The sequence below is a fragment of the Peromyscus eremicus genome, chromosome 7 (genome assembly GCF_949786415.1).
Source record: "Peromyscus eremicus chromosome 7, PerEre_H2_v1, whole genome shotgun sequence".
Taxonomy (NCBI): domain Eukaryota; kingdom Metazoa; phylum Chordata; class Mammalia; order Rodentia; family Cricetidae; genus Peromyscus; species Peromyscus eremicus.
The window spans coordinates 99834932-99851407 of NC_081422.1; the positions used below are offsets into that span (position 1 = coordinate 99834932).

A 16476-nucleotide genomic window follows, 5' to 3' on the forward strand; every position below is an offset into this window, starting at 1 on the left:
AGCTATGTAGACCAAGATGGCCTCAAATTCTGCCTCCCAAAGCATCAAAGGTGTCTGCCATTATTTGAAAAGTCCTTAAAGAACCTATAATATACTGGTCTTTCTATTATTCTGACTCTTTACATTAAAAAAACAAAAGGCCAGGGCTGGCTGGGGTACAGCCCAGTGGTAAAGTGCACATGGAGGAGCAGCAGGAGTGAGTGCAGAAAGGTGTGAACAGGAAGCTGAGTGTGGGCACGCACGGTTCCTCACCTGTGTTATGATCCCAAGAAAACCCTTTGAAGGAGGTATTGCCATTTCTCCTATTTCATAGCTGGAATAATTAAACACGAAAGAATAATTTGCCCAGGCTAAAGAGAAACTAACAAGATTATAAGGAATACGAACAACTGAGCTAACATCTGACTCTCCCAGAACTCTTAACTCCCACAGACTGTATTTAAACTAATCAGGTAGCCCAAAAGCTTCAAAAAAGCAAATCACATTCAGTAGTAATCTAAGTATGGTGAGACTAGCTTTAATTACAATCTGAAAACAAAATGTGCCTAAAAGCAAAGTCAGAATTGGAGTTTTCACCCTCCCACCTTCTCTTTTTCCCTAACACACACGCACACACTGAAATTCCTCTAATAGACTGAGCGGATGATTTCTGAAATTTATACAAAGTACACAGTGATCACTTACAAGCAGTACTCCTGCAAGGACTCTAGGGTTGTACTGTCTGCCAACAAGACATTCTATCAATTCTGTCACACGGAAGCCCAAGGCCAAAAATGAAGTAATTTCTGGTGGGGTGAGCCTACAGCCCTAACAACTCAGTACACTAGGTGTTCTACTAGGCTGCAAGCTGTTTAGACTTTATTGACAACTCAGATAAACAGTACTTATCTAAGATGATATCAATGAGACTTTAATATGGAAATAAAATTCAAAGGAGCTTATCAGGATGCACCAATGTGTAGAAGCAATACACTTACACTTCCTCTTTGCACAAGTAAGCACATATGTATTACACACAAATGTAAAAACCAACTACTAAGCACCAAATAGAATGGCTCTAGAACAGTAATTCAGACAAACATGAAGGGGAGCTGACTTTATCCACCACTTAAAAGAGCTGGGAAAGTCTCTCTTCAATGTGACTTCAGTCCTAAACCCTACTCCGTATCACCAAAAAGACTGCCTTTCCAACAGGGGACTAACAGGCTCAGAACACTTGAAATAATCTAAAAACGCCTTAAGGAGGCTATGTGCATTGTAGGGCATTACTGGAGCCTACTCCAAAACATGTCAAACCATGCTAACATTTCTGGAAAATATTTTAAAGAAGACTTGAAGGGAAACAAATTTTTAAAAAGAAGAATATTAATGGTCAGAATTATAATATTTGGCCTGGAAAAGAGACTTATGAAGGGCAGTGCTTGACCACTACCTGGATTCCACTAAGGTTTCCATAAAGAAAAACCATGACAGAGTCAAATACTTTAATAGGAAACATGCCATGTAAGAGCAGAATGAATACAACCAACTCCAACAGTTGCCAGAAACTCCGTAGGCCAGCACTGGAGCGACGTTATGTGGGCTAGGAAGGTGGCCCCCTTGTAACCCCAATCATTCTATGATTAATCTGGCCAAGTAGAGAGGATATCACTGCCACTGTGAGCCCATGGTAAGGCCCAAGGTGACACAAGTTTCCAGCATTTGAGTGGGTGGCCTCTCTGAGGAGATGATATGAAATATCTCCCTCCACACAAAGCCCTAACTTCCAAAGCATGGCCTCCATGGGGCTCACATTCAGGCTAGTTCTTAGATGTTCTACACAGAGGAACTGAATCTGGCAGAGTCAGGACAGCTATTGCACAGGGACAGAGCTCTTGTTCAGCATTCACATGGCTCTGGACTGGTGCCCAGCACCACAGAAACAAAACCCTAGTATAATCACATCTATCTAGTAAATCATTTTTTCTCCCATGCTTACAATGCTTAGGAATGAAATAAAAGGTCCTAAATGCTATAAAATATTTGTACGTAAACGCTCATTCTAATCAATTTGCAAATATAGATAACAAAAATACCTCTGAAAACCAGCAGGGATTGTGCATAAAGAAAAAAATCTTATTCCTAAAATAGAGTATATTACTTTAATGGTGTTTCTTACAAAAATAAAAACTTGCTCACTTTTTAAAAAAGGAGGGGGCAAGTCATAAGAAAATGAGTTTGATAAATGTGATAGTGTTATGCACCTATGTCCAGAGGAAAGCTGTCTCTCCACACAGTGCCACCAACTTCGGTATACATGCTTCAATACTTTTGATTTCTTTCTTATCATTATTACAAACAGAACCAAACAACTACAATTACTGTTTTAACTCAATTCATCTTGGACCCAATGTCACCACAGCTGCTGTGATGGACATCCGTTATACTCCCAGAAGAGACAATATTGAGGTGTTTTGGTATTCTGGTAGTTGCTGCTAAACTGACTTCTGAAGAACTATGCCAAGCCTCTCCCATAATGTTCAGGAGTTTCTACTCTGCCTGAAACCTGGCCAGGTCCAGGTACCACCACACTCCTAACTGCTACCAATCAGATGAGTAGGAAATCATTATTAATGTGTAGATTGTGGGGAAGGGTTCAGACAGGACCTTGTTATGTAGCTCAGGCTGACAAGGAACTGGAAAACGTTCTGCCTCAGCTGCAAACGTGTGCCAGAATCCAGCTGGTACTTTTCTAACGCGTCCACTTCTTCACCACTAACACTGAAAACCTTTTCATGGCTCTCATGGCCATTTGCAATCTCTTTCTGTGAAGTACTTCCTTGTGTCTTTTGCCCTTTTTCTCTACAAGTTACTATTTCTTATAGATTAAAGTCTTCTGCAGGAAAGTAACTCTCTATAAATTATTTAAGTATGTATATAATTCATTTTGAGATTTCACATCATGCTTTTTTTTTTAAGTTTTTACTATTCCAACTTCACACTCTCTTTTTTTTTTTTTTTTTTTTTTGGTTTTTCGAGACAGGGTTTCTCTGTGTAGCTTTGCGCCTTTTCCTGGAACTCACTTGGTAGCCCAGGCTGGCCTCGAACTCACAGAGATCCACCTGGCTCTGCCTCCCGAGTGCTGGGATTAAAGGCGTGCGCCACCACCGCCCGGCCACACTCTCTTTCTAAGGTCAGCTAGCCATCTTTATAACACTAGCTAATTCATCAGCAAAGAGAAGAGGAATAAAACAGGATGTATGTAAGCTTTTACACAGCCTCTTTATACAGTACCTAGAATACAATCATAAGCAAATACCCCAGAAGCTCTTACAAGCCCTCACTTGTGGGGCTCAAGAGATAGTCAACAGTTTAGAGCACTTGCTGCTCTTGCAGAAGACCAGATTTTGGTTCCCAGCACTTTCACCAGGTGGCTCACAATTGTCTGTAACTCCAGCTCCAGGGAATCTGACACCCTCTTCTGGCCTCCTAGGGAACCAGGCACTTATGGGTACACAAACATCTATGCAGGCACTCAAACATACACGTAAGACAAAAATAAACAAAATCCCCTTTTAAAAGCTTTATTTTTCTACCTATGTAAGAATATTGAAATCTCAATAAAGGACAATTCAATGTAGTATCTATAAAAACTCCAACTAACTCTTTTACAGAAACAGACAGGCAGATTCCAAAGCCCACACAGAAATGCAAGGGGACCAAAGCAGGATAAACAGTCTGAAAAAAAAAGTTGGTCTCATACTTCAGTTTCAGAATGTACTACAAACTATACAGGAGTCAAAATACTGTGACACTGGCATCAGCACAGACAATGGGAAAGAGCCCCAAGCCAGGAGATAAATGTCACTTATGGAAAACTGAGGGTACAAAGACAACTCACTGAAGAAAGTCTTCTAAATGGATGGTACTGGATAATGAGATCCCCTGCAAAAGAATACAGCTGGGTTTTTATCTCAAAATTGATCAAGTTTGAGAGAAAAATTGTAAACTACTTAGAATAAAACATAAATCTTTATCACATTTAATCATCGTGGTCTACAATCAAAGCACAAACAACAAACAAAAACGTAAATAATCACAATTTTAAAGCTTATGATAAATGCAAGGAAAACCACAACATCAAGAAACTAAAAAGAAAGCCCACAGAACAGGGGAAATACTTAAAATAAAAATACCTCCGATAAGGGCCTAATAAATAATTGTGTAATTCTTACATAAGTACAGCTAAAGTATATATTTCTATCCAATATCCAGGATATTTATAGGGAGATATAAAAAACTTATTCATGAACTCTTAACTAAAAAATAAATAACAAATTAAAAAATTATGAAGTGGTTAGAGACCTGAACTTCTCCAAAGATACACAAGTGGTCGTAAGCACATGAAAAGATGCTGGGCATCATTAGTGATGGGGGAAACACACCAAAACTAGAATGTACAACCACCTTATACCCCCTGGGATGGCAAGTTTAAAACAAAAGAGTAAAATGTAGGAGAGGATGTGAAGGAATTATTTTAACACCTGCACTGCCAGAAAGAATAAAAATGATCAAATACTGCTGCAGTTCCTCAACTAAACACAATATCACCATATGGATCAGTAACTACATATGCACCCAAAGGAAGGAAAACATACATTCATTAAAAAAAAATATATGAACATTCACAGCAGTATTACTTATAACTATCACAAAGTAAATACAGATCAATGTCCATCAAATGAATGAGTAAATATGATATACCCATACCTTAGAATATTATTCAGCCACAAATAGAAATAAAGTACTAATACATACCAAAACATGGATAAACTAAAAGAAGCCAAACATAAAAAGTCACACTGTTTGATTACATTTATACAAAATGCACAAAATAGGAAAATCCAAACACAGAAAGTAGATTAGTAGTTGCTAGGAGCTGGGGAAGGAAAGATCGGGAAGTGAATGCTAATAGGATCAAGATTTCTTTGGGGAGGTAATGCAAAGGCTCTGCAATCAGACTACAGAGGATGCTGCAAATGTGCTGAAGCACACGGAGTTACACTTCAAAACAGAATTGTATGGCATATGGATTATATCTTTTTTAAAAGTAAAGGCCGCCGGGCGGTGGTGGCGCACGCCTTTAATCCCAGCACTCGGGAGGCAGAGCCAGGCGGATCTCTGTGAGTTCGAGGCCAGCCTGGACTACCAAGTGAGTTCCAGTAAAGGCGCAAAGCTACACAGAGAAACCCTGTCTCGAAAAACCAAAAAAAAAAAAAAAAAAAAAAAAAAAAAAAAAAAAAAAAAAAAAAAAAGTAAAGGCCAAGTTTTTACGAAACAAATCATGATTTACCACAGCAACAGAGAATAAGCACTCAGCCAGGTAACTCTGGTTCTAGAACATCCAGAGCAAAGAAGACTCATCTGGGAAGCAACATCAAACACTGACAGACAGTCATGGAACTCTAGCTGGTACAAATTCCCCAATGTGGAAGGAAGATGGAGACGGAGAGCTGTAGCTAGGGAACCAAGCAAGCCAGCCCAGGGGAATGAAGGCTCCTTGTACTCCAACTGCTACCGGGCACACAAGTGCAGTTCTGCCCAACTGTAAGCAAATCTAGTCTTTTTACAAGCAGCTCTCTACTATAAATAAATAGGAGAGAGATGCGGTCACCATTTACTTCAAATAGATTTTAAAATAATTAAAATCAAACAAGATGTGGAAGGGGGCTAAAACAGAATACAACTGTAAGAAGTTGAACCTAATCTGCATTGCACATGGAAACCCAAGCAGGCAGGGAAGAAACCCAGCCAAGGATCTTTGGAAAGGAGAATTTGCCTAAATACTATAAAGCTAATGAAAAATAGTGTGTTCTACTTTAAAATTTATTTCCTGGACCAGGGAGATAGCTCAACAGATAAAGGCACTTGCCACACAAGCCTGGTGACCTGAGTTAAATCTCCAGAACCCACATAAAGATAAGAGAACAAACTCCCCAAAGTTGTCATCTAGCTTTCACATATGTAACATGGCATGCACAACCAAATACTCACACATACATACTAATAACGGTTTTAATGTATTTCTTATGAGGAAATGGTTGTGAATTAGGACTGAACAAATCAATTACTGTGGATGAGACTTTTGAAAAAAGACATAAAAAGTAAAGTGTGGGGAGCAGAGGAAATCTTGAATGAATGAATGAAGAGTGAATGAAGTCCTAGGTGAATATGTATTGTTGATATGAGAATGGCCAAATCCAGATGCCTCAGACACATGGGAAATTGGCAAAGACACCCCACACACACCCCAGGTCAGGCTCAGCCCAAGAGCAAATGTTGGCAGTGAATGCAAACACTAGCAACCACAGATTTCTCCTCCCAGATGTTTACATCCTGAGACTGCTCACCTATGGATACTAGTTAACACACCACACCACACCCCCTCAGTGCTATACATAATTAATGCTGAGGTTCCAGGTTGCTGCAAAGTTGGAGAGGCTCCATAAAGGCATACACAGCCCACCTGACCCCAGCTTTTCTGTCTGTGTGCCTGTGTGTCTGTCCTTTCCTCATTACCTCACTGTCCCTATGCAGATTTCCAGGCCCAAGCAGCACAGGATATAATAGGAAAGAGAGGCTTCAACAAATATTAGGCTAGAATAAACTCTGGTTCTACCAGTTGAAACAACCATCAGTATTCACTCACAGAAATTATGTATAGTACAAGTGACAGATAAGGAAACAAAAACATGTAGATATACATGTTATTGTATGTGACCTGCTAACTCAATTCAACAAAACCTCAGGACCACTGACTGAGCTCACCCGCCACCCACATGTTAGTTTCTAGATACTGTTCTCCATATGCTCCCAGATCCTTTAGGAAAATGATATGATTCCATAGTTGGTTCAAACAAACAACAAAACAACCAAGATGCACCTCCAACATCATGAGGCACCAGAAAGTATATTAGTGCTAGCAAAATAGAATGTATTATAGAAAGGACACAGGAATAATTTGATCAAAAAAACTATATTCCACATGGTGGCTCACAACCATCTATAACTATAGTCTCATAGATCCAATGCCCTCTTTCTGGTGTGCAGATGTACATGCAGACAAAGCAGGTATATACATAAAATACATGCATGCATACATACATAAATCTTTTTTTAAAAGAGCCACAGGAATGAGAACACTGGCTGTCATTAAACAAACATCACACAAGTAACTATTATCTCCAAGAAACAGTACAGATGGGAGAACTAGCCTAAGAAAATGAAGGGAAGCACAAAGGGCTCGCAGATGCAAAGTGCTTCCGCTCTAGAGGAAGTGCTCATGACAAAGAGATCATTAACTGTTCTCTCACAAAGGTAAAAATAATGTGCATTATCAACTGCAGAGGGAAAACTGACTCTCAATGGAAAACAGCAGACACTATCTTAATGAAGTGATCACCGTAACGTTACTGTCATAAGACATACTAATCATGAGTCATCAATCATCCAATGAACTCAAAATCAAGAGACAAAAACTGACCATCACTCTTCAAGTGTCCAGCTCACATACAATGGGGAAGAAAAAGAGGAGAAACATGACAGATGGAAGGAGACAAGAACAATGACAACTCAAAGGGAGGACGGGGCCTGAATTGGGCTAGAAAGGATAGTTTATAATTGTGAGTTTCCTAGTTTTGATAATTACACCATGACTGTATCCAGTGTAATCATGGAGAATTTAGGAAGCAGACACCTGGGAACTCTTTGGACTAGAACTGTACCATTTGTGTAAGTCTAATGTTAACAAAACATAAAAAGTTTAAGCAATTTTAGAAAAGCTCTTGACAATTAGATTTATATCCAACAGATAATCACACTTGAATTATACTGCTCTACGGAAAGAATCTAGCTTTTTTTTTTTTTTAAATCAAGTTGCAAGATGGGCATTCATCATTAATACCAGTTTATACAAATTACTAAAGATATCTGGTGGAGAGAAGAGGTCTGTCATGCTAGCCGTACTTTTTTCAAATCTGTAACTTATCTGGACTACCCCACATTCGGCCCTCGAAGCCCTCTGCTGCCACTCTCTCATCAACTGCACTAACAAATGTTAGAGTCCCATCGTATTTTCTTGCAATATTTCTATACACTATTCACTTCATTAAGCAATTAACTGATGACTTAACTTTGCAGGCTATTGCAAACCAAACCCTTAGGAAACCAGCCATCGTTGTGATACCCTTCCGCTTGCTGGCCAAGTGTATAGTTACAGGTGCAATGAGGAGCTACTAAGTCCTTAAAAGTAGTTTACCAGCAGATGTAACTGATTATCATCAAAAGTAATCAACTCTGAGCACCACAGCTTTAGATGAAGGAAAGTGTTTTTGCTTACATTAAATGCACAGTAACTTCTGACCTCAAAGAGGTGTCAACTGGAATCTTTGTAAATGGGTAAAAGGGAGAAAGTATTGCAAATCCTGGTAGTCTGGCATATTCACCAAGAAACAGTTCAGAAGGGCTGGGAAAATGGCTCAGGGGGTGAAGTCCCTGCTAGACTAACATCCCCAGCACCCCTGTAAAAAGCCAGGTGTGGCTGAGCTTTAACATCTATAACCCTAGTGCTGGGGCTGAGCTTTAACATCTATAACCCTAGTGCTGGGGCTGCGGCACACAGGTAGATCCCAGGGGCTCACTGACCAGCCAGTCTAACAGAAGTGGCAAGTTCAGGTTCAGTGAAAGACGCTTTCTCAAAAATTCCGTGGAAAGCAAGAAGAAGACATCCAACCTGAACTTCTAGCCTACATAAGCTCATGTGCGCATGCACACACACATGCACACATTCAAGTATACATACACACACACACACACACACGCACACACACACACACACACACAATTTATAATACTTCAGTCTTGACCTAAAAAGTTCTGAAGCAACAGGTAATACCTGCAATGTATTTACGGTCTAAAAATAAAATTAAGAATTTAACTCCAGTAAGCAGAAGCTACGACATTTAATCATTAATTAATTTCAGTATTTTTCTCTACTACTAAGTTATAAAATACTAAAATCCCAAACCAAAGCAGCAGCATACTTGATAAAACCAAAAGAAAAGCACTAATCTATAAAAGCTACTATAGGTTTCCTAGACACCCAACTTAGAACTCAGACAAATACTAAAGCCTTTGAATTCTAAGCTAAAATATCAATGGCCCAAATTCCCCTCTTTCCCTTAACGAAGTCACAGAAAATCTGCATTTGCTTTGTGGCTTTTGGGTGCTAGGCACCTGTGTACATATGACCCTATAAACCCTGACAAACCTACGAGTAGTCACACCTCTTTACAAAGGGGAAACCAAGGCTTAGAAGTGCTTTTCTTGCCTTTGGTTAGAAAAGTGTTTCTTAACAGGTACCACCATTTGGGGCTAAGTAATGCCTCGAAGGAAGAGGGATGCGGGAGATGCTAACTTGTGTATAGTACCGTGTTTATCAACATCCTCGGTGTCTACTCACTGGATGCCAGCACTGCTGCAGCTGTGACTACCAATGATGTCTCTAGACACAGCCAAATGTTCTCTGGAGTGTGAAATTACCCCCCAGATGAAAGAGCCAGAGTGAAAGCCAACTTTTCCATTCAATCAGCAATACATATGTGCCAGACCCTGCCCAAACAGAATAAGAGACAACCTGAGGGTGTCTACCAAAAGAATACACTTTGAGCCTTGGTCTTCTAACGGTACTGATTTAAAACCTCTCTCCATACACATTAAAAAAAAAAAAAAAAAAGTCAGCAATAATCACATCTTTTTCTGGGGTGGAAAGGAAGCTGGAGTTCACACACGATCACAGGTACTAGTTTCTAGTTTCACAAGGCAGGTATCAACTCTGGGTAATAGCAGCCCTCACAGCATTAAGAAAAAGACATAGAAGAGATTAGTTTACACGCCTTTACAAAATGCACCACATGCTATTTCTGGCACTCACGGCATGAGAGGCTTTGCCTCCTCTGAGGAAATGCAGCAATGGCACTCCATAGAACAAGGAAGGTCTGAATCCCAAAGAAAGCCTGAGACAAATACTTCTACTCCCACCTACGTAGAAACTCAGATGAAGAAAAGCAAATCACCTACTAAGGAAGCACTAACACAGGCAAGCAAAGACTACTGGAGCCACTGTACACAAAGAGGGAAGGGAGGGAAGGAGGGAGAGAGGGAGGGAGGGAAGGAGGGAGGGAGAGGGTAGATCATAACATATATGAATGAAATGACAATGTCAAAAGCCAAGTTTTAGGGGCTACAAGTGAAAGGTGACAGGATGAGAGGAAATACAGAACACATTTTAAGCTAACTTTGCCCTAAAGCATTACTGCAGTGTTCCTTAGGAAAGTGTTATCCTTCCTGGTTGCCGACTGCTGGGGATCTGACCAGCCCAGCCCAAAGGCAATGAGCTGTTGAAGACACCACAGGCAATGTTACCTCTGTTTTTCTGTGAAGGACTAAACATGAAGCAGCATAACATCTATCGCAGCCTAATTCTACTCCAGTAAATACAAATACTTTTTGACAAGGATGCCACCAAGTCACTCTAAGTCTGTCACGTTAGATTAACTTCATGAATCCTAGGAACAGGGACACACAACTTAAGGTCAGCACATTTACAAAGTGACCACCACATGTCAAAGCCAAAAGGCTTTACTTAAGCAATTATAAGTAACAGGTACAGTACATAAGTCCAACTCCTAAATTCTCTAATACCTGTAGCAGAAAAAGAAAGCGAACAGAGACAAACCAGAAGCCAGTTACAGCCACCCTGAGATAATGTTCCTGACCCCTGCCCAGATCACTGTCCAAACCACTAACCTTTTCACATTTCCAGCTTTTTCTAAATGCATCACAAGTTTTGCCCAAGGAACCTAATTCAACACCATCTGAGTAATTACTTATATACTAAAATGTCTGCTCTTGTCAACAGCAACTTAAAGCCAGAAGACAAAGGATACAGTAACAAATGCATATAAATTAGTGAATATAAACCCCAGCCATTAAAATTTATAAAGAAAGGTATCAACTTAGCCTAAAATGTTAGAGAAATTATTTCTTGTGTGAAATTATGGCACTAGCCTGAGAACTGACTAACCAGTTTTACTTCCTTTTACCAACATTTGTCCTTAGGAAAAGCAGAAAGAGCCTTGTCACAATGATTCCTGAAATTATTATAAAAAACTATCTTTTAACAAGGGAAATTCAGGACTCTCTTGAGCTAATCGTAAGCTATCTTTAAGATATTACCTGTAACAAAGGTGCAATTTAAAATCACCTTAACTTACTTTACCAGCAAGATAAGGTATTCCTGACACCTTTAAAACAAAATTCACCCTCGTAAACATTCTAGTTAAGTAAGATCTCCAAAGAGTACCAGCTTTGGGCTTCACGAGTGTGTCCTCCAGACAACTGCTTTGTTTCATAATGTTTCAATTAACAGAGCTAGATTCTGATGACATTAAATGGTCAGAATAGTAAGGCAAACCAGAGCTCAGGAGATGTTTTACTTCATAGAGTACCTATTTCACAAGCATGAGAACACACATGAATCCTAAGATAAATTAAGTATTCAGGATTCAACTATCAAAGACTGTTGCTAGTCTGTCGAGATGGCTAGCTCAGTGGGTAAAGACACTTGCCAACAAGCCTGACAACCTAAATTTAATCTACAGAATCCACATGATGGAAATAACCAACTCCCAAGTTGTCCTCTAACCTGCACACACATGCTGTAGCCCATGTACACAATACACACACATACACACACTTAAAAGTTCTAAAGCCTATTGAGTCTAATAGCTTACAAACTCTGCAATAGTCTCTGCTCTTTAAAAAAATGTTTTTAGACACTCTTGATTTCAGGCCTTTTTCAAGTACCAAATAAGAGTATCTTAGAGACAATAGTGCAAATAAAATAAACTACATTTTTCACACCTAGAGACGTAAGATACTTTTATAAACTGGAATAAAACTAAAGTGGTTTCTTTTCCTTCTGTTCTTTCCATCCTAGAGTCCCTTCAGCTGTCCTAACAAAGTACTTTCTTGAGACATTCCAAAACAATTAACCATTTGAAATTGAGTGATAAACTACTTTAAAAAGTATAAATACAAACAATATCAAAAGATAGGGAGTTGTTTTCTAGCTAGATGTAGCATTTCCTGAAATCCTGAAGATTATTACATTTTTATTCAAGAGTAAAAGACACATTTAAACAGTATTATGAGACATTAAACAGCCAGCTCTTTAGAAAAGGCCAAATTTGTTACAAAGACTAAAGCAGTTAATAGGAAAAAAAAAATTATCCGCAAAACCCTCTAGCTTCTCTAATAAGCCATCCTTTAAACTATCAACAACTTTTAAATAAAAAAGCTGTATATATGTCGATCTCAGATTACTAAGTTGAGAGTTATCTTGTAATAAGCATGCTAAAAGGAGTTTCAAGGGATCTGGACGAAAAACCCAACAACTGGTCTAGGACTAATCCTTGAAATTCCAGGAAATAAATTAAGGCTTCAAATGCTGCTACTGACTGGTAGGAAGGAAGTATTCATGCAGCATCCAGGAGACTATGGCTGAAAATAGGTCAAGCTTTCCTGACAAAGTTTAAGTGGGCCCTGGGAAAAAAGTCTAGAAGAATCAAAATCTAGTGCCAAAGAAAATACCTCTACAATTGAAGTTTAAAGTAAATGGATAAAGCCATTTCCTCCTAGGATTTAACCACTGTAAACATGCCAATGCTCTAGACAGTCACTATCAGATAACCCTACACAGTTCACACCTAACAGTGCAACTTATCTGTCCACCTAAGGAAGTATTCATGCAGCATCCAGGAGACTATGGCTGAAAATAGGTCAAGCTTTCCTGACAAAGTTTAAGTGGGCCCTGGGAAAAAAAGTCTAGAAGAATCAAAATCTAGTGCCAAAGAAAATACCTCTACAATTGAAGTTTAAAGTAAATGGATAAAGCCATTTCCTCCCAGGATTTAACCACTGTAAACATGCCAATGCTCTAGACAGTCACTATCAGATAACCCTACACAGTTCACACCTAACAGTGCAACTTATCTGTCCACCTACTGGAAAACTCCATCTAGACAACAGTAGCAAGCCTTAATCACTCATTAAAGCTGTGTCAACCCGTCCTTTGGCTTCACTGACTATACTCCTCCAAGATGCCAATATCCCATTCATAGACGATTAAACTTAGAAGCTGAGAAAGCTCAAAAGCACAGCATCAGATTTGGGAGCGGGGACCTTATCTCCCTCCTACTACAGAAAATTCCTTAAACCCACCCCACACTGAACTACTAACTTCATTCTGAACATTTTGGCCACTCCCAGTTCCAACAATGAACTGTCATGACATTAATGCCAGGTAGCATAAATAGTATGCATCAAACAGTGAACTAGGCTATTTACAATTAACATTTATTGAGTATCTATTGTATGCCAGATGCTGTTTTGAGCACCTACAACAACCTCATAAGGTAGCTACCATTACCCTTATTTTTATACATGAAGAAACCAGAGCATAAAAAGCTTTACTAATCTGCACAAAGGCAAATAATGTGGAGATGCAGTATTCACAGTGAGATGCCTAGTTCTACAAGCCATGATCTTAAATTCCAGCATTTCCCTCTCCCAAGAGGAACGTCTGCAGTGTTTCTCACTCATCATTTCAACTTTGTGAGCTGCATATTTTATTTTATTTTATTTTAGGGGGTGGGGTTTCGAGACAGAGTTTCTCTGTGTAGTTTTGGTGCCTGTCCTGGATCTCGCTCTGTAGACCAGGCTGGCCTCAAAATAACGGAGATCCACCTGGTTCTGCCTCCCAAGTGCTGGGATTAAAGGCATGTGCCACTGCCACACAGCGAGCTGCATATTTTCAATCCCAATTTATAGATGAAACTCAGCAAGGTGAAATGTTTTACTTAAAGCCATACAATTTTTCATTAGGGTAAAAATTTTATTATTTTGGATCCTCACTTCTGAATTGTTAATAATCAGGTCAGAAGATGGTACAAACTATAAAATGAAAAGAAATACAAACCTATTTTAAGATTCTAGGCTGAGCCGGGCGTTGGTGGCGCACGCCTTTAATCCCAGCACTCGGGAGGCAGAGCCAGGCGGATCTCTGTGAGTTCGAGGCCAGCCTTGGCTACCAAGTGAGTTCCAGGAAAAGGCGCAAAGCTACACAGAGAAACCCTGTCTCGAAAAACCAAAAAAAAAAAAAAAAAAAAAGATTCTAGGCTGTCTATAAGTTTTTCTAAAAAATATTTAAATAGGAAAAAAACATGTTAACTTTGTAAGAGATCAACAAAAATAGTCTCTTGATGGTCAAAAATAATGTGGCAGAAAAACCCTCAAGTTTTAAGACATTATAATCTTTTACTATGAATCCACATCATTCTTGTGTGGCCATAAAATACAGACACACTCCTACCTAACAACCACCCCCTTCTACCTCAGCAGCTTCATTACTCATGCCGATTCCTAAGACACCAAGAAAGAAAACCAACAGCCAAGTATCCACCTACTTCAGGCTACCCTCCTAAATCTGGTAACACTCTGAAAATAGCTCACAGATGTACAATAACTTTGAGATTTTACTTCCAGAGATTTCTAAATAGAAACCCCTACATAATGCACTTAATATTGTCTTAGGAAAAACACATCCGCCTTTCTTAAATCTATAAAAGAGGAAAGGGGCTTACAAAAACAATTTTCCATACCACCAGGAAAAAAAACACAACTGCTTTCTTCAAGACCCAATTAGCATTAAGTCCTCTGCAGTTACACGCTTCGGTATGTCAGGAAATGCCTTCCACCAATTACTCAGCTAGAATGCAAAGGGCAAGACCATGCCTCTCACCACTTTTCCTACACATGCCACAGTTCTCCAACAGCACAACGGATTACCGACCGCATCCACAAGAAACACCTATCCGAAAATTTCAAGTCCTACTTAGCCAATCAAGCTTACATCCTCGACAATGGAAAAACACATTAGCTTAGCTGCAGCTCCTGTGTACCAGACAAAGATTTTAAAACCAAGATTCATGGGAGGAAAGAAAACAAAAAAAAAAAAAAAAGCAATCATTTGTCCACTATCTTTTCTAGCATCTTGCAGCCTAGTCAAAAGAAGAAGGGTTGAAAAAAAGAGAAAAATGATCACACACAAGCCAGAAGTCATCCAAACAATAAACATGGCTGGTTCAAGAGGGAGGAACAATCATTTATTCAGTTATTCAATAATTTTTAAAACATCAGTGCTATATTCAATAATTGTTAAAACATTAGGGCTATATACAAAAAGCATTATTTTAATGAGGCCAAAGTAGTTGGGTAATATGTAACAACGGAATGTGTCCAAACATAATGTGTGATAGGAACAAACAGGTCCACCATCAGCTTCCTAAAGATGTTTTCAAACAGGGAGGAACTTTAAGAAGGGAAACTGTCTCGGAAGATTTCATTAAACTCAAGGGTTTGTTTGGTTTTTTGGATTTTTTTCCTTCCCTATGAATTTGAAAAAAAAAAAAAGCGCTTTTTTCCAAAGTTAGAATTTATTTTTAAAATCTTCTGTGTAATTGAATTCAGTTGCACATCTTTAACAAAGCTCACTATGCAAATATACAGAGATACAATCCATTGCCTTCTCTTCCCATCTCCACTTCCCATCCGCTGATTCCTTTCAAAGAGCTATAAGGACGTGCACAGATGCTATCGCAAATGCAAACTTCCGTTCCAGTCCCTATACTAAAGAAAATAATAATTTCCCAGAAAAGCAGAATCAAGCTGTCACCCGCAGAACCTTAATCCCCTCAATGCCCATGTTGCCAAAATAAAAGCTAGATGCCCTTAGGGAAGCAATCCTCAGACATTTCACATGCAAGGGGGGGGGGGGGAATCAATTAAAAATAATCATAAAAATAAAAAGGTGGAAAAAGACAACTTAAAAAGCAAACCACCACACCCTCAACTCTGCGTTGCAAACCCTTCTGCCAGGGGCCTTTACCTTCATTTTCCATCGAAACTGCACTCGGGTTGATGGCTACAAAGTCTTTAGTGTCAGCCACGGCCACACTGGGAATAGAGAGGAGAGGAGGAGGACAAGGAAGAGAAGACCCCGGAATCCCAGGCTGTCACCCCCGCTCCCGGCCACGCGTCCCACGGCTGCTCCCACCACCCCTAGCAGCAGCATCTGCAAGAGAAACCAGGAGAAGCGGAGCTGACGAGAGGGGAGAGGAGCAGGGCGACCCCCGCCCAGCCGCCACCTCCCGAGCCCACCCCCGGCGCCGCCCGCAGCGCCAGCGCCTCACACCAGCCGGGCGGCGCCCGAGAGGCGCCCTACCGGCAAGCAGCATTCCCCCGGACGCCCCCTTCCCTCCGGACCTGGAAGTTTCTGGAAATAGGGGCAGGAGTGGATACCCGGAACCCTCCCCGACA

The 16476-nt window shown here is 39.9% G+C and overlaps 1 protein-coding gene across 9 annotated transcripts in view; it reads right to left on the reverse strand.

The window, feature by feature from the left end:
* The window catches only part of Atp2c1 (ATPase secretory pathway Ca2+ transporting 1), a 100198-nt gene that overhangs the window by 82804 nt on the left and 918 nt on the right, over positions 1-16476 (reverse strand). For 5 of the 9 annotated variants that reach the window (XR_009380322.1, XM_059268496.1, XM_059268497.1 and 2 more), the window contains exon 2: positions 16046-16231. The exons of 2 other annotated variants lie outside the window; for them this stretch is intronic. Coding sequence is in view for 6 of the 7 variants with exons in the window: in XM_059268496.1 (XP_059124479.1) it covers positions 16046-16051 (6 nt within the window). In the remaining variant the exon portion in view is untranslated. The remainder of the gene's footprint in view (positions 1-16045; positions 16232-16476) is intronic. 2 more of the 9 variants (XM_059268500.1, XM_059268501.1) reach the window with 1 other exon arrangement.